The sequence below is a fragment of the Leucopleurus acutus genome (assembly GCF_964270905.1).
Source record: "Leucopleurus acutus genome assembly, chromosome: 15".
Taxonomy (NCBI): domain Eukaryota; kingdom Metazoa; phylum Chordata; class Mammalia; order Artiodactyla; family Delphinidae; genus Leucopleurus; species Leucopleurus acutus.
The window spans coordinates 79,040,588-79,066,385 of NC_139157.1; the positions used below are offsets into that span (position 1 = coordinate 79,040,588).

Sequence of the window (25,798 nt, forward strand, 5' to 3'; positions counted from 1 at the left end):
CCTGCCAGGGGATCACCAGACGCCACTTGTGGAGCGTTCCAAGCTCAAGAACTGTCCAAACGAATGTGTGCTCTTTTGCAAAGGATGATGGCTTCAGAAAAACCCTGACAGCAGAAGCAAACTGACCAGGGAACAGCTGAGCAGAAAGATAGATAAGGAGCATCTGAAAGGCTATAAAAAGCCACGCAGTGCCCCTCTACCTGGCGTTCCACAACAACTAGCTCAGGAGAAAGGAGACGTCATCGTTACAAACAAAGGAACAATTCAGTGCAGACTGCCTCTGAACTACACAACAATTTTACACCCACAAACTAGCACACAGGGCTCCGAAAAAGTGATCTCAGGCCTCGGGGCTATCACGCTTTCTACCTTCTATTTCTCGTCTGCCAGCCCAACGCTGGCCTAAGATCAAAACAAGGGCTGAGAAACTGCGGTCAGTTGCAGCCAGAAGAGACTGAGAGGTCGTCTGGTTCAGGGGTTCCTACGCAGGCTGTGTATCCAGATCTTCAGAAGGGCTGCTGTAAAAATTGAGACCGTGACCCCAAATCTGCTTTAGAAAGTCTAGGCTGCCAGGGGGCCGTGCAGAGCTACTCACCTAGAGGGGTCAAGTAAGCAGCTCCGTCTCACCACCAGGGAGTTCCAAGAACGAATCAGGGGTGTGCCTTTTCCACTACCCACCACCGCCTCTCACTGGAAGAGACAGAACCCGAAGATGCCTAGCTGTGGGCACACAGCAGCACTTCTCAAATCGTGGTCCCGAAAACAAATAGGATCTCCTAGAGTGCTAATGTAAAATGCAAACTCCTGGGTCGCTGCCTGCGATACGGACTTGCCGTCTGGGGGCGGGGAGCTGGGCTGTGCAACTTGAACGACAGCTGCCATCGGCGGGTTCCCAGGCACACGGGTGCGTGGGAACCACGGCTAAGTCCCAGCAGCGGGAGCTGTACCAGCCACTCTGGGAGGAAAGACACGCTGTCTGCTCCCAAGGAAGGAAGGTGCAGGGCTGCGATATCCAGAAGCAGGGCTCTCTCAGTGCTCTTCCTTCGGGTCCTCAGAGGAATGTGACACCGATGCTTGAGTCGCCCAGAGACCTGAAACTCTGGGCCAGCCGAGGCTGCCCAAGGGAGAGGGCAGTGTGGTAAGATCCCTCCTGCCTCCTGGAAGCCTGGTGCTCAGACACCGGCGCCAGCCTCTCTTTGAAAGAACCTCTAAAACTGCCTTCTAGTAACCTGGAATACAATTTATAATCAAAGATGCCAGAAAATTTGCAACTAAATCCGGAATATACACACAACAGAAGATGTGTCAGCCTTAAAAAGGGAAGGAAATTCTGACGCGTGCTATAACCTGGATGAGCCTTGAAGACGTTAAACTAAGTGGAATAAATACATTCTATGAGTCCACTTCTATGAGGTACTTAGAGTAGTCAAAATCATACAGACAGAAAGTAGAAGGATGGGTGCCGGGGACGTGAGGGTAGGGCTGGAAGGAGGGAAACGCGCAGTTATTGCTTCATAGGTACAGAGTTTCCGTTTTGCAAGATGAAAAGAGTTCTGGAGATGGATGGTGCACAACACTGTTGCAAAACATTGTGAGTGTATTTAATACCACTGAACTGTACACTTTAAAAGAGTTAAGACAGTAAATCTCCTGTTATGTATATTTTACCACAATTTTAAAAAATAGGGAGGAAAAAGAAAACATTTGCAACTATTTGGGAGAACCAAGGATACCAGTCAAGAGACAAGGCAACTAGAGAAATACTACAAAAAACGAAAATACAAGCGATGCCTGACTTTTAAAACAAATCATCTTCCCAAGGTGTATTTGTAAGATGATTATCAACTTAGAGCACATTTCCCCGCTTGACCTATAACAACGCTGTAAAACACGTGTCTGTGGAGGGGTATTATGGCTAAAATAAACCCCTTGCCTCTGCGGGGAGGGTCTGGTGCTCCAGAAAGTTAAGGGAGAACTGATGGAAAAGGGCCTGGAGACGTGGAAGGGACCGAAGTGCGGGAGAGCCGGCAGGGACGGTAATTGTTCCCAAAGCAGCAAAGAATAAGTCCCATCCGATGCAATCATATAGATTAAATATATGCATAAATAGCACACAAAAAAGTCAGAGTTCTTACTACATTTTACTAACTGTAAGAGGGCTTAAAAATAATCATCAAGACTTGCTTTATAATAATGCCACTGATTACCCGCGTGTCACTACAAATCAAAGCCCTGGTAAGTCCTGTATACATTGTCCTCCAGTAGTAATACTAAAATCAGGCCGTATTTTTTCTAGAGACAAAATGGGATTTCAAAACAGTCTCCTGAAAATAATTATTTTCCCCTCCCTAAAATTTATACTAAGCATGGTCACTGCCTTGGGAAAATAAAAATATGGTCTATAATGGTGGACTGTTTAAATGATAAATATATTTCCTCCATAATAATTATTCACAGCTAAAAGGAAAAGAGTTTCATAATAAGCAATATAGAGTCCTTGAATGCTGTGCAGGAGTCAAGGAAAGATAAACCAGAGACCAAGGCTGGATCCAGGCTGCTTGTCATAACATTTCTTTGACTATACTGACCTCTGGTGGCCATGGGAGGAGTCTTTTTTTTTTTTTTTTTTTTTAATAACGGGGCTTATTTTCCCTTAGTTGTGTGCCTTCACATTGTATCACCTAGGGAGGCTCCTTTTACAATGTATATGTATATTAAATCATCACATTGTACACTTTAAATATCTTACAATTTTATTTGTCAATTATATCTCAGTAAAGCTGGAAGGAAAAAACATAATATCACCACTAATAAGTTCCTGATCAATATGCCTGTCTTCAAAAAGATAAAGATGTTTGGGGCTTCCCTGGTGGCGCAGTGGTTGAGAGTCCGCCTACCGATGCAGGGGACACGAGTTCGTGCCCCGGTCCGGGAAGATCCCACATGCCGCGGAGCGGCTGCGCCCGTGAGCCATGGCCTCTGAGCCTGCGTGTCCGGAGCCTGTGCTCCGCAACGGGAGAGGCCAGAGCAGTGAGAGGCCCGCGTACCGAAAAAAACAAAAAAGTGATCAAGAGACTGGCACAACATTGTAAATCAACTATACTTCAATAAAAAAATATATATTTTTAAAAAAGATAAAGAAGTTTATAGAATGTGGAAAAGGGGACATTACATTTAGTTCAAGACCAATGACTATGGTATAGCTTTCACGCATTCATTTAACAAGTACTGACTTCTACCTTGTGCAAAGAACCGCGCTAAGTCTCCAAGACACAGGGGAACAAGACTCTGCCTACAGACCTCATACGGACTCTGCGTATCAGGTCCTGCCAATCAAGCGACAGGAATGGACCAAGAGAAGCACAGTGTGCTACACAAACGTCCAGAGGCGCTAGGCCATCAAAGACAATGCCTGAGGACAAAAGCAAGGAGCTAGAAAAACAGCAGAGAAACAGGGTTCCAGGCAGAGGGAGCAGCCTGCGTGGAAGGCTCTGGGACAGGACGGACTGGCGAGTTTAAGAAACTTAAGGAATAATACATCTAAAGCATAGAGTTCAAGGGTAAGGGTGGCCCTTAACAAGGCCAAAGAGGTGGGCAAGGACCAGATTTTGTGAATTTTTTTTAATTTTTCAAGCACTTGAATTTCCTTAAGAGCATTTATCTTTTTTTCCTATTAAAGCAATAGGAGAGGTCAAGTCCACAAACTACTACATGAGAAATCCGGTAATTCTTTCACCCTGCAGTCTCACATCTCCCAGCCTTTCTCTACTATTCTAGTCTCCTCTCTCCTCTGGTACATATTCTGTGTACCACTCACTGAACAAAGGAATCCCAGAGAGGCTGCTACCCACAAGGCTGAGACCTGGTCACTGTGCAGAGGTGGCCTCGGAATGGGCCAGCGATGGACATCTGACCCAGTGACCCATCCGCGGGCTGCCAGCCACCCATGCAGAGGCTTGCTTGTAGTACTCTGAGGACATGGTTATTAGGCTAAGCCAGTGCGCTCAGTCCAGATCTGGACCAGAGAACACCCTAGAGGCTGGAGAGAAGCGAGGGGAATGGGGCCGACCACAAGGACAGAGGAAGCCGCTGGCCCCAAAGCACAGGCGCTCATGCTGACAACAGACCGTCTTTATCCCCAGGCGGCCTGAGTGAGACTCGCTCCTTGGAGGCACCCGACGGGCCTCACTGACTGAGCGCCTCACAAGTCCTCTGCTATTGCACCACCTCGTGTTCTTCTGTCACCCTTGTGTCACTTAACTTTGTCATAATTGTCACCTCCCCACAATAGTCTTTGAAGACAGAGACCAGGTGTTAGGCTTCCTGGTATCCTATCACCGCACTGTAAGCCCTCAACACATATTTGATGGAGGATGGTAGATGGAGGGATGGACGGGTGGATGGATGAATGGATAGATGGATGGATGGATGGACAAACAGCTGATTCCTGGGGAAATGATAATGAAATCAAAACGTGGGAGCAGAGAATAAAGTCCTAACTCCTTAAAACTCACAACATGCCTCCTAATCTGCAGCTCCCAGCATCCTCGACGTGCTCCAATCCCTCCGTTCTCCCCAGTCCCCAGACCCCGGGGCTCTCCTCCACTTTCCCTGCCTCGACAAACCCTCCTCTCTCCTACGTCTCACAAACACCTACTCTGTCCGCCTTTTCTACACGCTCCAATGTCTGGTCCCCCCGGCGTTCATCACCCCCGCTCTCAGCCCCCATAACTCCTTGTACACTTTCTCACTTCCTCTGTGGCACAAACTCTCCACGAGCCCAGCGTGATCCTCGTCTCCATGCAGACGCTCAGAAAACATGTGCTAAGGGGACCTAGTTCTGCTTTTAAAATGTGGCCCCCGAAAATGCTAACTAAAGGAAAATTTTTTAAGTTTTAATTTATTAGGTACTTGGTACTTTTATCTTACCTCAGGCCACCCACTAATGAATGACTAAGTGGCTCTCGAAGGAGGAGGGAGAGGACATTTTTCGAAGGGGACACTTGGTGACATCTGGAGACATCTCTGGTTGTCACGACTTGGAGGGAGGGGACAGCTGCTACTGGCATTTAGTGGGTTAAGGTCAGAGATGCTGCTAAACGTCCCACACTGCACAGGACATCCCCGCAACAAAGAATTTTTTACCGTAATGTCAAAAGTGAGAAGCCCTGTTCTAATAGAATTTTTAAAGCTCTCATGTATATACATTTTAATAAATGCCAAACAAAAAATTAGAAATATTCAATGAATCTTCAAACACCACAGAGTGATGCACCAGAGAAAACCCGAGGCGGAGACACGGAGGGCATTCTAGTGCCCCTGCCCTGTTAGACCTCGGAGCCATGGAAGTTGGCAGCAAATACAGGAAGTAAGCGGGGGAGCTGGGCAGAACGAAGCATAGGGGAGCAGAAGACTGATGTAGCTGTTACGGTCACTAGAGTTTTGTGGTTGTTTTTGCTTTTGCTTTTAACATCTTTATTGGACTATAATTGCTTTACAATGGTGTGTTAGTTTCTGCTGTATAACACAGTGAATCAGCTATATGTATACATATATCCCCATATCTCTTTCCTCTTGCGTCTCCCTCCCACCCTCCCTATCCCACCCCTCCACGTGGTCACAAAGCACCGAGCTGATCTCCCTGTGCTATGCGGCTGCTTCCCACTAGCTATCTATTTTACATTTGGTAGTGTATATATGTCCATGCCACTCTGCCACTTTGTCCCAGCTTACCCTTACCCCTCCCCGTGTCCTCAAGTCCATTCTCTACATCTGTGTCTTTATTCCTGTCCCACCCCTAGGTTCGTCAGAACTCTTTTTTTTTTTTAGATTCCATATATATGTGTTAGCATATGGTATTTGTTTTTCTCTTTCTGACTTACTTCACTCTGTATGACAGACACTAGGTCCATCCACCTCGCTACAAATAACTCAGTTTCATTTCTTTTTATGGCTGAGTAATATTCCATTATATATATGTGCCACATCTTCTTTATCCATTCATCTGTCAATGGACACTTAGGTTGCTTCCATGTCCTGGCTATTGTAAATAGTGCTGCAATGAACATTGTGGTACATGACTCTTTTTGAATTATGGTTTTCTCGGGGTATATGCCCAGTATTGGGATTGCTGGGTCGTATGGTAGTTCTATTTTTAGTTTTTTAAGGATCCTCCATACTGTTCTCCATAGTGGCTGTATCAATTTACACTCCCACCAACAGTGCAGGAGGGCTCCCTTTTCTCCACACCCTCTCCAGCATTTATTGTTTGTAGATTTTTTGATGATGGCCATTCTGACCAGTGTGAGGTGATACCTCATTGTGGTTTTGATTTGCATTTCTCTAATGATTAGCGAAGTTGAGCATTCTTTCATGTGTTTGTTGGCTGCATGAGCTGCTTGTATATTTGGGAGATTAATCCTCTGTCCGTTGATTCGTTTGCAAATATTTTCTCCCATTTTGAGGGTTGTGTCTTCATCTTGTTTATGGTTTCCTTTGCTGTGCAAAAGCTTTTAAGTTTCATTAGGTCCCATTTGTTTATTTTTGGTTTTATTTCCATTTCTCTAGGAGGTGGGTCAAAAAGCATCTTGCTGTGATTTATGTCATAGAGTGTTCTGCCTATGTTTTCCTCTAAGAGTTTTATAGTGTCTGGCCTTATGAAATTAGAACACTCCCTAACACCATATACAAAAATAAACTCAAAATGGATTAAAGACCTAAAGGTCACTAGAGTTTTTAAAACAAAGATAAAGTAGGTTAGACCAATCTCTCATCAGAAGTCATTACTCTGAGACATAAGATTTGCCAAATAATTGCTATGTACTCATTACTTAGTTTTAAAATACTCAATGTGTGCAATAACTAAATATAATAAATATTTAATCAGCTTTATACTAAAATGTGAAATGTCTTAACCTTCAAACGTTGCATTATATAAAAAGACAACAATGATTAAAACTCTAATATGTTATAACACAGGCTAACCCATTGCTAACAAAAGTAAATTAAAAATAAAACCACTTAAATTATCTAGATACTCAGATTAATGTTTTTCTGTTCACTAAATAAATGACTTCAGAGATATTTTCCCCACCGGACCTATTTAAAACATTTTAACATTCCCCCTCAAAATGTATTTATACTCACATTCACTTGAACTTGGATGGACCAGTCACCAAGCATTGGATGGGAAGATAACTGGAAAGTTTTGGAAACGACTCCAAGATCACTTTGTTCTGACAACCACTGTTGGATCAAATTTGACTTGGGATCCTACAACGAAAACCATGCATGTTAACGACATAAAACCCCCCGTCTGATGTATCCAACCTGGTTACGAATACGGCCCTGCAGTACTCCCAAGCACATGCAAAGTGTGGGACAGAGGGAGTTCTTGGAAAATGTCAGCTCTACACTACCAAAGACGATGAATAAAAATTACTTCTTTTCTCCTATTCTCCTGAGAGCATCTTTACTCTGCTCCACCTTTTAAATCTTGGCACGTACTTCCTTCTACGTGAAACACTACAACGTGTACCTCACCAGTATGCAGCTGCTGGTGGTGTTGCTGAGAGAAAACCCCGCTGTAGGGATAGCAGGCCCCTGTATCAAAGGCACTCTGCCTTATCACCACCACTCACACGTCATTCAGTCACTAGGATTCCCCTACAGCACAGGATTATCCTCCCATTACAGCTGAGAAAACGGGCGCCCAGAGGGGTTAGGTAAGCCCTCAACCACAAACAGCTGGTCCAATATCACAGCACCGACACATGATGGAACTCAGGATTCAAACCCACGTGTCTTTTGACTCAACAAAAGTTGTGTCATGGGGGTGCTTAACCAAGGGGATGCATGAAGAACACCTGAGTCTTCCCAGGCTCTCCCAGAGCACGGTGCCTCCATCCAATCCCATCCCAGCTCTGTCAACTCTGTCCCTTTAACATCTCACGTCCAGCCACCATTTTCTAACTATCGCAACTAACCTCTCTCCTCCAGTCTTGCCCCTCCAATACATCTTCCCCACTGCCAGACACAAACCTGTAGCTGAGGCAAAGTGGCTGAAACACCAGACACCGCTCCTGGCAAATTACAAGCAATGAGCAAACACTCGCTATGACCAGTATATCAGACCACCAGGTGACGATGACTTCTGTTTGCCAGTAGAATGAGATCTACACTCGTCTGCGTAGTTTACAAGACTTAGTCAGCGGACCCCATCTACATTTCTACGCACATCTGCCTCCAAACATACAGACTTGTTTGCAGTTTGCCCCGAACGCCCATGCTCCTAGGCCTCTACCATTGCTGCATTGAAGGCCCTTCCTTCCTTGTCCAGATGGTGAAATAAGCTCCAACTTCCTGCCTTCTACACGTGCCTCCAAGAGGCAGAAGTGGCCACTCCCTGGAGAAACCCCAATGCGCCTGGAGTTTACGCCCCTAACATGTACTACTGTTTAAGGTTATCATTTGTTATCCGGGCTTTTTGGTGTTTTTTGTCATTGTTACTTTTTTTTTTTTGCAGTACGCGGGCCTCTCACCGCTGTGGCCTCTCCCGTTGCGGAGCACAGCCTCCGGACGCGCAGGCTCAGCGGCCATGGCTCACGGGCCCAGCCGCTCCGCGGCATGTGGGATCTTCCCGGACCGGGACACGAACCCGCGTCCCCTGCATCGGCAGGCGGACTCTCAACCACTGCACCACCAGGGAAGCCCCACTGTTACTTTTTGGTTTTGGTGTTTCTTTGTTCCCTGGATTATGAACTCTGGGATCAAATTTTTTCCCTGATTCTTTTTATTTTTTTTGAATTTTATTTTATTTATTTTTTTATACAGCAGGTTCTTATTAGTTATCCATTTTATACATATTAGTGTATATATGTCAATCCCAGTCTCCCAATTCATCCCACCACCATCCCTGATTCCTAATCTCTATCCTCTGACTCAAGGTAGCAGGTTGGCCTGGTTATTAGAAGCCAGAGGAAACCTCCCTCCGCAAGCGGGGGAGACTGTGCAAGTCGGGGTAAGTACAATGCTGAGAGCTGAGTAGGAAGTGGTCTAGGAAGGCAGAAACTAATTGTTAAAACCAAAGACCAGGGGGCTACCCTGGTGGCGCAGTGGTTAAGAATCCGCCTGCCAATGCAGGGCACACGGGTTCGATCCCTGGTCCAGGAAGATCCCACATGCTGCGGAGCAACTAAGCCCGTGCGCCACAACTACTGAGCCTGCGCTCTAGAGCCCGTGAGCCACAACTACTGAACCTGAAAGCCACAACTACTGAGCCCATGCACCTAGAGCCCGTGCTCCGCAACAAGAGAAGCCACCACAATGAGAAGCCTGCGCACCGCAACAGAGTAGACCCCGCTCACCTCAACTAGAGAAAGCCCGCGTGCAGCAACTAAGACCCAACAGAGCCAGAAATAAATAAATAAATTTAAAAAAAAACCAAAGACCACAAGCGGGTCAAGAATAAGCAGGTCACCATCCTTGGCAAGCCCTGGGGCAGGCAGTGCAGTCAGAGCTGGCTCTCCTGCCCCTGTCAAGACTGGGATGGCTACGGAGCTCAAAGGATCAAAAACAAATGAAGAAATACAAAGAGCTAATAAATATATGCTGTCTAAGAATTAAGGGAATGCAAATGAAAACAATGAAAGGCCATTTTTCTTCCATCACACTGACAAAAATAAAAAATGATAATAATAATTCCCAGTGTCACTTAAAATGTAGGGAGAGAAATGTACATAGTCCGCCGATGTCTTATTTTGGTGAAGGTACACATTTCTCCCACAACCCTACAAACAAAGGAAATCCAAACTGAAGTCTTCGATGACCCGGAGGATATGCAGGGCTGGGAGTGAATGAGATAAATCCCTCGTTTCCCAAGCCTGTCTTGGACCTGCGCATATCACCCACAAGGAAGAGACAGAGAATGTAGAAATGCCACAAGTCCTTACAGAGCACATGAGGATTTGAACAGGCAACGCATGGTGGCATCACAGCAGAGCCCAGCATTTGCATGTGGTCACCTGCTACTGGGATGCACACAGGACAGCCAAGTATGATATGAACAGTGCCCCTGTCACAGCCTGAACAGCCACGTGGCTGGGGACACTGGGAAAGTGGCCCCTCGTGCTCTTTGAGTCACCTCTGCACAGCCTGGGCTCTCCACCAGGTGCCTGTGTCAGCCACCTCAAGCAATAAACTCCCTGGCTGGAGAAGGCAAATATTTCTGCCAGTCCCCAGAGTCCTGGATTACGCACAAGGTGTGTGCCTAGCATGCAGAATTAAAGACATCAAATCACTTAAATAAGGTGCCACCACTGCTCCAGGCCAAAGTGTCAGAGCACAGGCACGGGGCAGACCCCAAGCTAGCAGCTGTGCCCACAAGATCACTCACCTATACCAGGAGCAACAGCTTCTCAGGAAGGGCAGCCAGGGTAGAAAACAGCGTGCCAGCTGACATCACACGTTGGAGACACTTATTTCCGTAGTGTAAGGACAGACTGGCTGCAGAAAGCCAGAATTAGGGGAAGAGGTTTATTCCACCATAAAAAGGTCCCTGAAGCCCCTTTGCTTCCTGAGAAGGTCAGTTACTGGGTCAGGGAAAACACCCAATGATCCCAAGAAAACACTGAACATGCCTGAACATGCTATGATGGTCAATATTTTAGCCACATCCTACAGTCAGTCATTCTTGGCTGGGCAAGATGGGCCCCAAAAAGCGGGCCTCCTGTAGTTCCCAGATGCCTTCTCCACACTTGCCTGCAGGTGGTGCTGTGCTAGAGAGTACAATTTCATCCAAGTCAGGCGCTCTCTTTACACTACAGTCCCACTTTTCTCTGGGAAGTTTTTCTAAGAAACCACCTGTCCCATACTGAAAGATGTAGAAAAAGAAAACATCACAGTCTGGTGAACCCTGGCCCAAAGGGCTCTTTTCAGATGGAGGAGCGCAGGGTGTGGGCATTCACATCACTGCTCTGACCCATGAGTCCTGTGGTGAGTACGGCACCCACATGTGCATTCACTCACTGGTCCCAGAAACAGTGGGTTCCGGGTAGAACTCTCCTGCCCTGGCCAAGGGGACCACCCAGCCGCCATGCCAGCGGGATCCCTCAGGACCAGAAATAGCAAGGGGAAGGGCTCTCTGTGCACTTCTGGGAAAGCCAAATGTGACAGGCCAAGTCCAAAATCGGAGAGAGGAACCCAAAGAATCCACAAATCACAATCAGCAGGGTTCGTTCTGGGTTAACGCTTACGACAGACAATTGATCCAGGGCTGATTTTTATTCGCCTGAGACAGAAAGAGGCAGATCGACTGTTAACAACCAGACACAGGCAGACAGTCACTTCTAAATCCTCCATTTACACAGAGCATCTAGTAAGTGCTCAGTATTTGTGGATAAATGTTGAAGGACAGTATGAATGGCATCCCTAAACTGCTCAGAGAGTTCCATGAATTTAGAAATGCTATTTGCTACGGCGACCTGCTTTATTCCAACACAGCAAAGGCAGACGTTCACAGAGCTGCTGACTCTGAAATAATACCAGTTCCATTCAAGAAACATGCCAACCAATGTGATAGTTGCTACAAACACATCTTGGCTTGAAGTTATACGTACACGTGTTTGCTTGATTTTTGTTTGTGTGTTTGTTTAGCTCATAACAACAACAAAAACTAAGAATAGGAAGATACTGAACTAAAAAGCCTAAATTTGCCTTCCATTCTGTTATTCCTCAGAACATTTTTTTTCCTGTGCCACATCTTCTTTTTTGTTTTTAACATCTTGATTGCAGTATAATTGCTTTACAATGGTGTGTTAGTTTCTGCTGTATAACAAAGTGAATCAACTATACGTATACATACATCCCCATATCTCCTCCCTCTTGCGTCTCCCTCCCACCCTCCCTATCCCACCCCTCTAGGTGGTCACAAAGCACTGAGCTGATCTCCCTGTGCTATGTGGCTGCTTCCCACCAGCTATCTATTTTACATTTGGTAGTGTATGTATGTCCATGCCAACCAGTGTCCTGGGACTGAGGGGATTTTCCAGTACTAAAATCAAGAGAGTCCCAGCAAACTGGTCACCCTATTTCTATGTCATTGGTCAAAGGTCTAATACTCTCCTCAGCTTAAACATAGAAAACCAGGTCCAGCCGGATGTCAGTTGCCTCCAGCTTGGCCCTCGCTGGAAGCACTCAGTCTGCCAGCTATGCTGCCTCCAGAGCCCAGAGTACTCAGGCAGAGGAGGCCAAAAGATTTCCTGCCAGAGGGGCTCTTAGTACAACAATAGCTAATGTTTAGTGAGTATGTTCTATGTGCCAGGCACAGTTCTAAATGCTTTACTTGAATCATATCACATAATCCTCACAAAAACCTTTACAAGGTGTTATTTTTACACATTTTACAAATAAGGAAACCGAGGCTCAGAGAGGTTGATTAATTTCCTCAAGGTCACAGAGCTAGCACCTCTTCTTCTTAGAGCAGAGAGTGATCCTTTTAAAATGTTAACTCAGATCACATCATGCCTCTCCTCAGAATTCTCCAGTGAATTTTCATTTCACTCACAGTAAAATCCAAAGTCCATATCAGAGCCGAGAAAATCCTGTATAGCCCCTCATCCAGCTGACCTACCTGTACCTGATCTTATCTCCCTAATATCTGTCCCCTCACTTCCTGGGCAACAGTGCACTGCAAGCTTGTTCCCCCAATGCACCTAACAAGTTTCCACCTCAGGGCCTTTGCATATGCTATTCCCTCTGTTTGTGGAGGCTCATTCTTTTATTTCCTATAGGTCTCTGTTCAAATAGGACTTCTCTAACAACCCTATAGAAAACAGCAAACACAAACTCTCTCTCTCTCTCTCTCTCTCTCTCTCTCTCTCTCTCTCACACACACACACACACACACACACACACACACACTCTTTTTGTATATATCTGTATGTTTATTTATTGTCTGTCCACTACCCACTGGAATGAAAAGTCGATTTAAGCAGGGACTCACCTTTTGTATCGAGGACACAGAAGTTTAATAAATGTTTGACAAATGAATTAATCAATGAAGAAGCCAGGACCGGAACCCAAGCAGGCTTGACTCTGGAGCCTAAGCCCATAACCCAGTGCTGTACCATCCCCCTTCCTAGAGAAACCATCCCACTTTGGGAGGGAAGCTTAGCCACGTGAATCCTAAGACATCCCAGTACCAACAAGGTGAGCAGAACTTCCAAGAGAGCTTCAGTGAGACGGTTTTGAACCCCCAGCTTTATTTCTGTCTGGCACTCACCTTAATTAGAATGTTTAAAGAGGTTTTGTACGGCTTAAAATCTGAGAAGAGTGTAACAACACGAAACTTCACTTCTTGCTTTGGTTTATACAGGGGCTTGTCTGTTTGAATGAAGACAGTCATTCTCTTGGTCTCAAATGATAAGCGCGTACTATTCGAGAATAAAATCTCATCCTGGGCACGTCCAGTGACATGGAGCTCATAAATCTCATCACCACTGTTCAGAGGTAGCTGGGGGAAAAAAAGACATCAGATGTATCAAAGTCTCATTGTTTTACCTCAAAAATGTTTTTAACTGTAAGTGAGAATTGAAATTTTAAATACATAGTATTATCAAAAGTAATCACGACGTTGAAAAATGCATCCCTCCTCCTAACCACCAAAATTAAACAATTTGTTTTCTCTCTTTCGACATCCTGGAGTTTGCTCTCCAGTTAAACCACAGGGTTCCTGGACTGCAGGAACCACGTCCCACAGCTCTGTCAGCAGTCACCTTGTCACTTCCTATCCCAAGCACAAACTCTTCCGCACTGACAGTCACTGTGGGTCACAATACCCTTCTCCTCCGTGCCTCGGGTGAAAGGCACATTTGCACAGGCTTTGCTTTCTTGCTATACCCTCTCCAGGACCTTTCACCTGTCCTAGGATGCACTCTCCTCCTGCATCTTGTGCATCGTGTCACAGTCCTGGTAAGTTTGATGGTACCGCTGTTTCACTGTTTCTGTCACTAGTGGAAATCCTCCCTTCTAGCATGAACAGACCAGAAGCCACACTCAGCCTATGCACACCGTGTCATTCTACCCCACGACAATCCTTCCGGTGGGTGCTCTAACTAATACCAGCTTGCACACCAGGGACCTGGGGCTTGGAAGAGTAAAGGAAGTTGCTCCAGGTCACTGGCTGAGATTCAAACCCGGGATGAACTATATACTACTCTAACAAGAGCCTTCATGTGATGGTTTTAAAATATGTACAAAATTTCTCTGACCCTCCTCCCTTCAAAAGTCAGAGCCCCTCTCCTGGGCATATACCCAGAGAAAACCACGATTCACAAAGACACACGCACCCCAATGTTCACTGCAGCACTATTTACTATAGCCAGGTCATAGAAGCAACCTAAATGCCTATCGACAGACGAATGGATTAAGAAGATGTGGCACATATATACAATGGAATATTACTCAGCCATAAAAAGTAAAAAAAAAATTGGGTCATTTGTAGAGATGTGCATGGACCTAGAGACTGTCATAAAAAGTGAAATAAGTCAGAAAGAGAAAAACAAATATCATACCTTAACACATACATGTGAAATCTGAAAAAACTGGTATAGACGATCTTATTTACAAAGCAGAAAGAGACAGATGTAGAGAACAAATGTATGGATACCAAGGGGGAAAGGGGGGAGGTGGGATGAATTGGGAGATGGGGATTGACATATATACACTATTGATACTATGTATAAAATAGATAACCAATGAGAATCTACTGTGCAGCCCAGGAGACCCTACTCAGTGCTCTATGGTGACCTAAATGGGAAGGAAATCTAAAAAAGAGGTTATATGTATATGTACAGCTGAGTCACTTTGCTGTACAGTAGAAACTAACACAACCTTGTAAAGCAACTATACTCCAATAAAAATTAATTTAAGAAGAAAAGAAAAGGTAGAGCATAATTTCCCAGTGACTCGCCTCTCAAGAGTAGAATGAGGCTGTGTCATTAACAGGACAGCTTCTGCCTGGTTCTCTCTTTCTTGGATTCCTCGCTCTGGGGGAAGTCAGCTGCCATGTGATAAGGACACTCAAGAGGCCTGTGAGAGGCCCACAGTGGGAGGAACAGAAGCCAATAGCCACCACCCACCTGCCAGCCACATGAAGAGCAACCTTACTGAGGACCCCCAGGCCTGGTGAAGCCTTCAGATGACATCGGCAGCTCAGAACTGCTCGACGACATGGCTCGCAAATTCCTGACCCACAGAAACTGCGGGAAATAATAAAAGTTTACGGCTGTTTCACACCAAAGTTTGGGGATAACAGGTTCCACAAGAATCGATCACGAGCACACCTGAATTTTAGTTCATTTTCATATTCATAAACCTGAGATTCTGAAGCTAACGTTCTGCCTCCTTTTTGCACGTAAGAGTTGTCCACAGAGAGCTCCAAGGAGATTTTCCAGAAATAGCAGCCACCAAAAAGCCAGCAACATGGATAAGAATATGAAGGAAACGTAACAAACCACCAATACAGTGGTCAGCAGGAAATAGGGAGAAGAATACTGGTGTTTGCAATTTACTTGGAAATACATTTTAGAAATAAGATCAATTAATGGATGGAGAGATGAGGAGATGCATAAACATGTGGCTGAGCAAGTGTGGTAAAATGTTAACAGTGGATTCTCAGTGGTGGTTATAGGCGTGTTCCCTATGAACCTCTTTCAGGTTTTTTGGATATTTGATACTTTCGTAGTCAACTGTTAGGAGAAACAATCAGGAACATCACCTTCAAATGACCTCTAGTACTGATGTGTGCTTTCCTTTAATAAATAAACATTCACTGAGCACCTTTGAGCTCCAGGTTGCTCTACGTGCTTGGGATTCAACATGAACCAAAGGTGTACGCCCTAGAGGGCTGAGAATCTAGCCTGGAACTTGCGTCCTTATGTTCTATTCTCTCAAATGATGCTTCAGTCCTCAGATTCTTTTAAACAGAGTCCTTAATACCGCAAGCAGGAAAATATATATGCCAGGAACCAGCACATCATTTGCTTGTATACAGCACAGATTTATAAATAGTTCATGCTTTAAAAATATATTAGATGGAATTTCTCTGTATGATTTGGATATCACTGGATCATTTTTAGCGGCACAGAGGCCCCAGAACAGAGAGTAGATTGAAGACTGACGTCAAATTAATGATGCAGAGGTCTGAAACTAAAGAGACCATTAACCACGAGGAGGTCAAAGAGTTAGAAAATTAGAATTAACACAAAAGTGTCCAAACCATTTTACTCTGTCCCCCACTCCATCCTCCTTCAGGGAGCTGACACAAGAGGAGATGGTACTGACTATCTTTCTGCTCCTTTCACTTACCCTAATTCTCGTTTTCAACACTCCCCTGTTAGAAACCCCACCTCTCCCGATGTAAAATTTAGGTGATTTGGGAATCCTCAGAGCCTCAGTGCTAATCCTAGAGCTGGAAAGTCTAGGGTGACAATATGGACTTGTCAGAGTGGACCTGGTGCGCCCCCATGAACGATGAGGCATCGCCGCACAGCTTAGCCTGTCACCATGGACTCTGGCTGTCAGTAGAGACCTTGGTCATCCATTGGGAACAGTAGAGGGACATAATGAGAAGGAGACTGGAGAAAATACTGGGGATGTTAAGCAACCTTTATGAAAGATTCTCTCTGTGCCAGACTTGCAGTGGGTTGTAACCTGCTTCCCACAGTGGAGACGACCCAGAAGGTAATATAAGCTCTGCTGGTAAATTGCTTCCCACCTTCTTGGGGGACACAATTACCAAAAAGGATTCCCAGAATTGGAAATAAAGGAGTTCCCTAACGAGAGACTTCCTTATCTCTTACACAAGGACCAATTATATAGCCACAGAGGTTCTGGATCCTACGTGTTGAACTGAGGTCACGGGGCTGGGAAAAGATGTAGTTCCCATATACAGACACTGTCCAGCAGCAGAATAAGAGTCTGGGGGTATACAATACCCAGGGCTTAGATCAACAAAATATCAACGAGCATCTGAGTTGAGCACGGTTGATTCTCAGTTAGGCTAAGTCTATTTTGTCTATACATAAACGCAAACTCTCCGGGTAGATGATAGAGGCATGTTCAGAAAGGTTCTTGATGGACAATAAATGGATTCCTTATTCTAATCCGGGCCGTCTGAAACCATCTTCTCTGAAAGATCAACTGTCTTAAGGAAACAAACAACACAATAGTATTTATCCTACTTTATTTCACTAATAACTCCAGTTACCGAAAGTAATGGTAATTTCAAATAACTTTCAAAATAAAACTGAGAAATTTAACATGATAGTTTCTATTTTAAAATATGTTAGTAATTAAACTTTAAAAGCATTCTAATTTTATTAGGAGGTTTGGATTAACAGATATACACTACTATACACAAAATGGACAATCAACAAGGACCTACTGTATAGGACAGGGAACTATACTCAATATTCTGTAATAACCTATATGGGAAAAGAATCTAAAAAAGAATAGATATATGTATATGTATAACTGATTCACTTTGCTGTACACCTAAAACTAACACAGCATTGTAAATCAACTATATTCCAATATAAAATTTTAAAAAAGTTTTTAGGCATGTTAATTTTAAAAACCACTCCCTCGTGTTAAGTTGGATTTACTTACAAAGAGAATAAAAAGAAACTTTTTCTAGCACGTTTTGTACAAACAATAATCTTTATGTTAAGTGTAAATTCTGTTTTTTATTTACTCCTTACTGAAGGCTGATTTTACTGTATCAAAAACAGAAACAATGAGCCAGTTAGATATTAAAAACATATTTGTTTTAATGCAGCCAATATATTCATATTTTATAGCAAAACTTCAGGAGGACGTTAAAAAATAATTTAAAATATTACATCTACAAGCATCAGAATGCAAGAGCACTTGGAAAGATGGGTCTATTTTAATTGAACACTCATAAAAATGCAGAACCTTCTATTTTTGCCAAGAGTTGTTAAATTTTCCCAGACACTTTATGACTAAGCCTTTAAAATTTTGTTTTACTAAAAAGGGATCTAGTCCTAAATATAACTCCTGGTAAATCTTACAATAAATAATTGCTATATCTACATACAATAGAAATGGCATAATATTAAAGACAAATATAAGACGTTGGGATCAGTATTCCACATGGTTAAGACTTTAAGGCTCATAGTAGCCAAATCTGTAGCTAATTGGGACAAGTACAGCTTATAGGCACATTATGGGAATCAGCCAGAGTGCCCTCGTCCGCCCACATGCCTGCCCCTTCCAGACTTGCTACACTCCAGGCCATGCCACTGCAGACGTCTCTGAGGAAAGCAGACAGTTATTATGCATTGAGCTGTGATTCCTGAACTGAAATCTCAACCCCTTCTGCTACCAGACAATTATACTACACAGGATTTATTTTAATCTTCTCACTGTAATACTTTTTCAACAGAGTTATGGACACAGACACCGGTGGGTCAGCACCTAATGTCTGAGGTCACCTTAATGCAGCCTAACATCTTACTGTCACTAAGATTGGGTTTTTTTCCCCACGTCTGCCTGCTCAGGGCTTCCCTCCCCCCAACCCCACTTTCTATTATTACAACAGTATATTTGTTAGTAAGGTAAGTACAAACATAATAATAAGTAAGAAACAGGGACTTCCCTGGTGGTCCAGTGGCTAAGACTCCGCGCTCCCAATGCAAAGGGACCGGGTTTGATCCCTGGTCACGGAGCTAGATCCCACATGCCACAACTAAAGATCCCACATGCCACAACTAAAAGATCCCACGCTGGGACTTCCCTGGTGGTCCAGTGGTAAAGAATCCGCCTTCCAATGAAGGGGATGCAGGTTCAATCCCTGGTCAGGGATCCCCCATGCCACGGGGCAACTAAGCCCATGTGCCACAACTAGAGAGAGAAAACCCACATACCACAACTAGAGAGAAGCCTGTGCCACAACAAGCCACAACAAAAGATCCTGCATGCCACAGTGAAGATCCCGCGTGCCTCAACTAAGACCCAATGCAGCCGAAAATTTTTTAAAGATTAAATAAAATAAATATCAAAAAATAAAATAAAAAGACACTGGAAGAACACAGTTAATTTTTTAAAAAATAAATAAAAGATCCCACATGCTGCAGCTAGGACCCGATGCAGCCAAGTAAATAAATCAATATTTTTTAAAAATAGGTGAGAAACATAAGAGTTATAGAATGTAAGTAATTTTTATAAAGGACAGTTTGGGAGCACTATATTCTCTAAGAACCCCAAAATGAATGCGGTTTCTGAATGTGCTTGATAAGTAACCTTCAAGAGTTAACGGGGAACCTGGCTCCTCGGGAGATGTCAACCTCACGTAAGTGTCAGGGTCAAAGTCATCAGTCATCTAGTCCCAGAAAAGTACACCAAATTGTCCTCTTGGTGGATGCTATGTTCTATTCGACTGTACATTAAATGTGTGAAGCTCCAAAACAAAACAGTAATAAAAGCACAAACTTCCAAATTAAAGCCATGAGACACAGGACTAGTTCACAAACCATATTTAATAAACAGGTTTTATGACTCTCTCAACAAAACAATAACCCTTTCCACTTCTGTAGCAGATGCTACAGCGTGTTCACATCTCATTTCACCTCCAAGGTAACCCCTATGAAATAGACTATACCTTTATCCCCTACTCCAGGACCGGGACCATGGTGAGGTGAGCCAGGCACTTGCCTCAACTGCAAAATTTAAGAGCGTGCCCAAAAAACTCAGTAATCAACAGTTAAAGTTTTTGAATATTTTCAACAGTTTTAAATAGCAAAGGTGATGCAAAAATTAAATTATGAAACAAAAGATCAAAATTTCAAACAAAGACAGGGTCAGTATCAATTACTGTTGTTTTATTTTGCCCCGGGGTACAGTTCAGCTCAGTGAAGCACTGCCCTTTTCCAGGACAAAGAAACTGGGATGGAGCATTAAGTACACACCCAAGACTGGAAGGCTTGTTAAGGCAGAAGCGGGACCAAACCCGCCCAGGTACCTATGTTAACAGTCCAGGCCAGTCCCCCTCAGTGAAGTTCTCCATTTTACGAGAGGAAAATCTCCACTGTGAGTTTGAAGAGGCTAATATCCAAGCTCCCTGAAGTAATATTATTCTTAAACAATCTGAAGGTGGAACTGAACTCCATCAAACTCACAAGGAATGTAAATTAATATAAAAGCCAATAAAATACTAATTCATTTATTTCACGGACGTAATGTATATTTCTGAAACCAAATTTTTTAATAAATACTTACGGGTGGAAGAGTAAGTGTCTTGAAAGAGCCTAAAAGGAAAACGGGGAAGAAAACAGTCATAATTTAAATACAGTGATATAACACAAAACTTGTAAGACTCTCTTAATACTCTTTCAGATGTAGAGGGAATCAGACTTACAGAATCACAAACTTATTTAGCCAAACCTAAACAATTTTATTAAATCCCAGAACACCTGAGAGATTATTACATATCCTTGTGTCAAAGAATTAAGACTTAAAAGGCAATCAGTGGGTAAACCTCTCCCAAAAAATTAGTTACGTTCTGCTTCTCTCTTCCACGTGTAAGTTGCTGCTGCTCTTGTTACCCTTTTAAGGCTGTACATGTTTGAGGGACACTCAGTACAGTGTACAGAGGGAAGCTGAGGTTCATTTCTAATGTTCATTTCTCATACACTCATGATAAAGGGAAAAAAGGAAGGCATTAGTCACATCAGGGGTGAGCTGGCACTCATAACTGACCATTAGTATTAAAATGATGCAGACATTTTTCATGTAAGTTCCTAAAAAAGACTGCTAATTTAACCCATGCCAATTTCTCATCAACTCTATTTATTGCAAGGGAAAAAATGTTTCAAGTTAAAAATAAAAGAGTACTTATTCAAAGTTCCCATTTAAGGGACATGAATTCAGAGGTGGTGACAGGCCCTCGGTTCCTTCATTCATTGAAGAAACACTTATAAGGGTACCACGGTGAACAAGACAGACATGGTCCCTCTCCTCCTGGAGGCCACATGTGCCCACCCCATGGGAACAGACAGGTACAGCATGGAACGGGGGTGAAGCGAGTGGCCTCTGCAATCAGACCACATAGGTTCTATCCCAAATCAGCCACATACTAGTCCTGTCCTTGAACATGTTACCTGATTCTCCAGGTTCAATTTTTTCACCCACAAAATGAAGGCAATCACACAAGGTGGCTGTAAGGAATAAGTAAGCCAGTCCCTGTAAACGGTACAGAACAGTGGCTGGCATGTAGGAAACACTTGATAAATATGTCATTACGCTGCCAAAAAGCTTGAAGCGTCACCCACTGGCATGTCAGTGTGCCTCTACGGCAGTGGGCTTCAGATGTTTATGATGGAGTACTCAATCGATACGAATATTTGGTGCACGGTACCATGTCAAGTTAGATGTATAAAGTTATATACATGCACTTTCTCAACCACAATATAAATATTAGAAAACCTGACTTTCTTAGTTTTTCTCAATAAAATAATGGAAACAAAAGTTAGTATATTTTCTACCTACTCCCTTATAAATGGTCTTGTGACTCCCAGATGTGTGCACCCCACTTTGACCACTGCCCCAGTGGGCCTCAGTGAACTACAAGTATGTTCTCAGAAGCAGATAAGCAACTCATCGAGTCACTGATCACACAGCACAGATCAGTTGATCTAACAGCTGTCACCCTAGGAAGCAAGGAGCAGCGCTCTTCAATAATTAGGACACAGGACAAAGAATGTCTTGAAAAGGTGAAGGAGGCAGAACAGTTGAACAGATATAGGTCCACACGGAACGGCTGCAATAGGGGAGGGGGAGGGCACTTCAGAGGGGCCACGGGAGGCGCCTAGAGGAAATGATGCAGTCTAGGGCTGTAGGATAAGGAAAAACGAGCCGGGTGAGAATGGAGGGGACCAGTTTCCAGGCAGAGCAGCAACAAGTGCAAAGGCATGGAGTCTACTGAAGAGAAGAGCTGTGTGAGACACGACCAGAGGCAGGAGAGGCAGTAGAGATGAGGCTGGACCAGACCACAAAAGGCCTTTTAGACAGGCGAACCCTCACCAGAATGGTCTGGGTCACACTGTTATCCCCGCATTCTGATTGAGTATCTGTCCCGGATCTTTTTTTGGTTTAGCAAAATATTAATATGAGATGGGTTTAACCTGCACAAGATTTAACTTTGAAATTGTATAATCATGCTTTGAGAACATCTCCATTTGTGGGAAGAAACTTCTGTTCATTAAGTTCTTGCTTTTAATGGGAGAGGCATATTCTATACTGAATTGAAGGGAAATTGAGAAGCCCCATAATGATGCAGCAACTAAAGTTGATGAAACACTCAAAAGAACCATAAGTAGAGACAACTAACAAGTTCTGTCTTGTAAAAATATTTGTTGAGAAGAGGCATAGGCAGACCCTGCAAAATATTTGGGCTGAAACACATAAACATGGGAAAAAATTGAAATTGAGAATACCCTCCACACATCAGAATTTTCTCTGATTTTACCAGGTAGCTCAGCACTTGTGGACAGAGTGTCTTCTCAACTAAAAATATTATGGTCACTGTATACCAACAATGAACAAGTGGAACCTGAAGTTAAATTACAAGGTCCACTTACATTAGCACCAAAAAAAAAAGAAATAGGCACAAATCTAACAAAACGTGTACAAGATCTAGATGAGGAAAACTACGAAACTCTGATAAGTGAAATCAAAGAGCTAAACAAATGGAGAGATATTCAATGTTCATAAATAGAGAAACTTAGTTGTCAAGACATCAGTTCTTCGCAACTTGATCTTTAGATTCAATGCAATCCTAAATCCTAATCAAAATCCCAGCAAGTTATATCATGGATGTCAACAAACTGATTCTAAAGTTTACCTGGAGAAGCAAAAGACCCAGAATAGCTAACGTAATACTGAAGGAGAACAAAGTTGGAAGAATAATGCTACCTGACTTCAAGACTTACTATAAAGCTACAGTAATCAAGACCATGTGATACTGGCAAAAGAATAGACAAATGTATCAATGGAACAGAATAGACAGCCCAGAAATAGACCCTATAAATACTGTCAACTGATCTCTGACAGGCAGAACATAGGGTAATTTTAGGGCAGTGAAAATACTCTGTATGATATTATGATGATGGACATATGTCATTACACATTCATCAGAACCCACAGAATTCACAATACCTAGAGTGAACCCTCACATGAACTATGAACTTCGGGTGATTATGATGCAACATTGCAGGTTCATCCTTGGTAAAAAAAAAAAAAAATGTGCCATTCTTGTGGGTGATGTTGATAATAGGGAAGGCTATCCATGCATGTGGACAGGGAAAATATGGGAAATCTGAAAAAAATATTTTTAATTATTTGAACGTTCAAGTTGAACATTATTATGATAATGGTCAGATAACTTGAACATTCAAGTAAATAATGGATTATAACCTACTGAATAAAATAAGAGTATGAGTTTGTGCTGATATATAATTTAATAGATGACTAAATGAAGAAGAAAAAGGGGTTTTTTTTTACAATTTTTAATTTATTTTATTGAAGTATAGTTGATTTATAATGTTGTGTTAGTTTCTGCTGTACAGCAAACAGATTCATTTCTACATATATATATATTCAGAAAAAGTTATTCTTTACCATAGAATTCCAATAAATAAATGTATAAGGAATCATGGAATTAGAAAATTCCACAGCAATAATGGTACTAACTGATTCAGGCGAATAATCATCAAACTTGTGTGTACAAGTGGACTGAGTGAGACCCGTAAGAAGTAATAAACCATTGCTGTTTGAAGCTACTAAGTGTTGGGAGGTTCGTTCACAGCAAAAGATAACTGGAACACGTTTGAAATAAAAAAGATTAACTAGCAATATTAAGTATTATTATCCTTATTTTACAAATGAGAACCTGAATCACAGAGATATTAAGTGACTTCCCCAGGGTCACACAGGAAAGAAGTAACAGAGCTAAGATTCTAAGCCACTGCCTCTCAGTAGAAGAACGGCAGCTGTACTTCTGTTCTTGCATTCTACCCACCTTTGATTATTATAAAAGTTGCACAGCCTGTGTAGCCTCTTTGTGTATGTTGACACCCTTATTGCCTCAGTCACACAGGTTCAACATCGCAATCCCCTTGGACTCCGGGCTCTCCTCAGCTCTATGTTAGTCATCACCAGAACCTAGATCCTTCTTCCACAATGTTTCTCCCAGCCCTCAGTTACACTATAGGCGCTGCAATGGTGGAGCTCATTGAAACAATTCGTGTTATACAAGAACTTCTGGAAAGGATATAAAAGCTAGAAAATTTCTTAACTCTTTTTATCAGTTGTTCACACTACACCGTTTTCATACGTTTGAAGCTAATTTCAAGATCGGAAAAACCCATCTTCAAAGGAAGCAAGAACCACACGTGTCTAAGGTCGGGTTCCCTGGGAAGCCGACTCGGACACGGTGATTCAAGCACAGGGCGAGAGCCTGGGACCAGCACCTAGAGAAGGGGAGGGATGCAGAGGCGGGACTGGGGATGAGGGGAGGGCAAGAGCCTCCACACAGGCTCGAGCCGCGTCCACGGGGCGCCCTCAGAAGCAGCGCTGACCCCTGAGACTTGTCCTGAGTGGTGGGGAGGGGCTGGACCTCCACCCAAGGAGGAGTTCCCCTGGGGCAGGGTGAGTCTCCCTAGCGGTGCAGCCCCCAGGAAGCTGGTTTGGAGGGCGGTGGGCTGCAACCTTCCCAGCAGCTTCAGGGAATGAGTCTTCATCCCCGACAGGCTGGTTCCGGGTGGTACAGCGTGGTACCCACCACAACGTCCCACAGTGGAATAAAATCAGAAATACTAAACTGCAGGGAGCTGGGCCCCAGCAAAACAGCGCCCTCGATTATTCAGAGTCACTGATTTTTCGTGACTTTAGGATAAACCATCGGGCTTGACTATTTTCTCAGCCCAGTGACTGGAGGAAACAATGTGCTTCCTTTGGGCCTGACACACTGGCTACCTCCCATCACTGGCAATCTCACAGACTAAAGGCTGCGTGTGTGTGTCTGCGTGTGTGTCTGTGTGTCTCTGTGTGTGTCTGTCTGTGAGTCTGTGTGTGTGTTGGGGAAGGGGGCGTAATTTATTTTTATCTAAGTGACACTAAGCAAGGAGAAAGTAAAAAACAGCTTCGAGTCTCCAATCCAAATAAACCTAGTAGGTTGATCAACTGAAGGGCGAGCATTTCAGCGATTCAAAGCCAGCTACCCAGATGTGAAGTGCAGGAAATCCCATTCACAGAACTTCTGTTTTTAATGGGACTCTTCATAGAGTCAAAGCTTTGAGGGGTTTTCTCATTAAAGAGAAATTGGAAGAGGGGGTAGACTGCATGCCTGGGTCTCACTGCTCTGACATGTGACCGTGTCCATCACAGACCCAAGAAACACATAGCTGCCCCCAGAAGCTAGGGTGCAGGAGCACAGAGGCTCCCACAAACCCCTAATTCTTGCTGGATTCAGGAGTGACTTCAAAGGATGTGCAGAGAGATCCAAGTTAAAGTCCGCTCACTTGTCTCATGTGTCCTTATTAAAAGGTTGACTTGAAGTACTTGAGATTTTTTGCAACTTGTCTTCCCTCTAAATTGACAAGGGCAGCTTGGAATTTCCTATACACTTAGTAAAGTCTTATTTGAACGTCCTAACATTCTAGCAGTAATTTACGGCACCAAAATATAAAATCGGGGGCAGAGTGGTAGGAGTGCAGATGAG

The 25,798-nt window shown here is 43.6% G+C and overlaps 1 protein-coding gene across 1 annotated transcript in view; it reads right to left on the minus strand.

Moving 5' to 3' along the window:
- Positions 1 to 25,798, minus strand: part of CD109 (CD109 molecule) — a gene marked incomplete at its 5' end in the record, with an annotated part of 140,931 nt that overhangs the window by 72,835 nt on the left and 42,298 nt on the right. Inside the window, 3 exons of the mRNA XM_082855956.1 lie at positions 7,147 to 7,272; positions 13,280 to 13,510; positions 20,299 to 20,327. Coding sequence (XP_082712082.1) covers positions 7,147 to 7,272; positions 13,280 to 13,510; positions 20,299 to 20,327 — 386 coding nt within the window. The remainder of the gene's footprint in view (positions 1 to 7,146; positions 7,273 to 13,279; positions 13,511 to 20,298; positions 20,328 to 25,798) is intronic.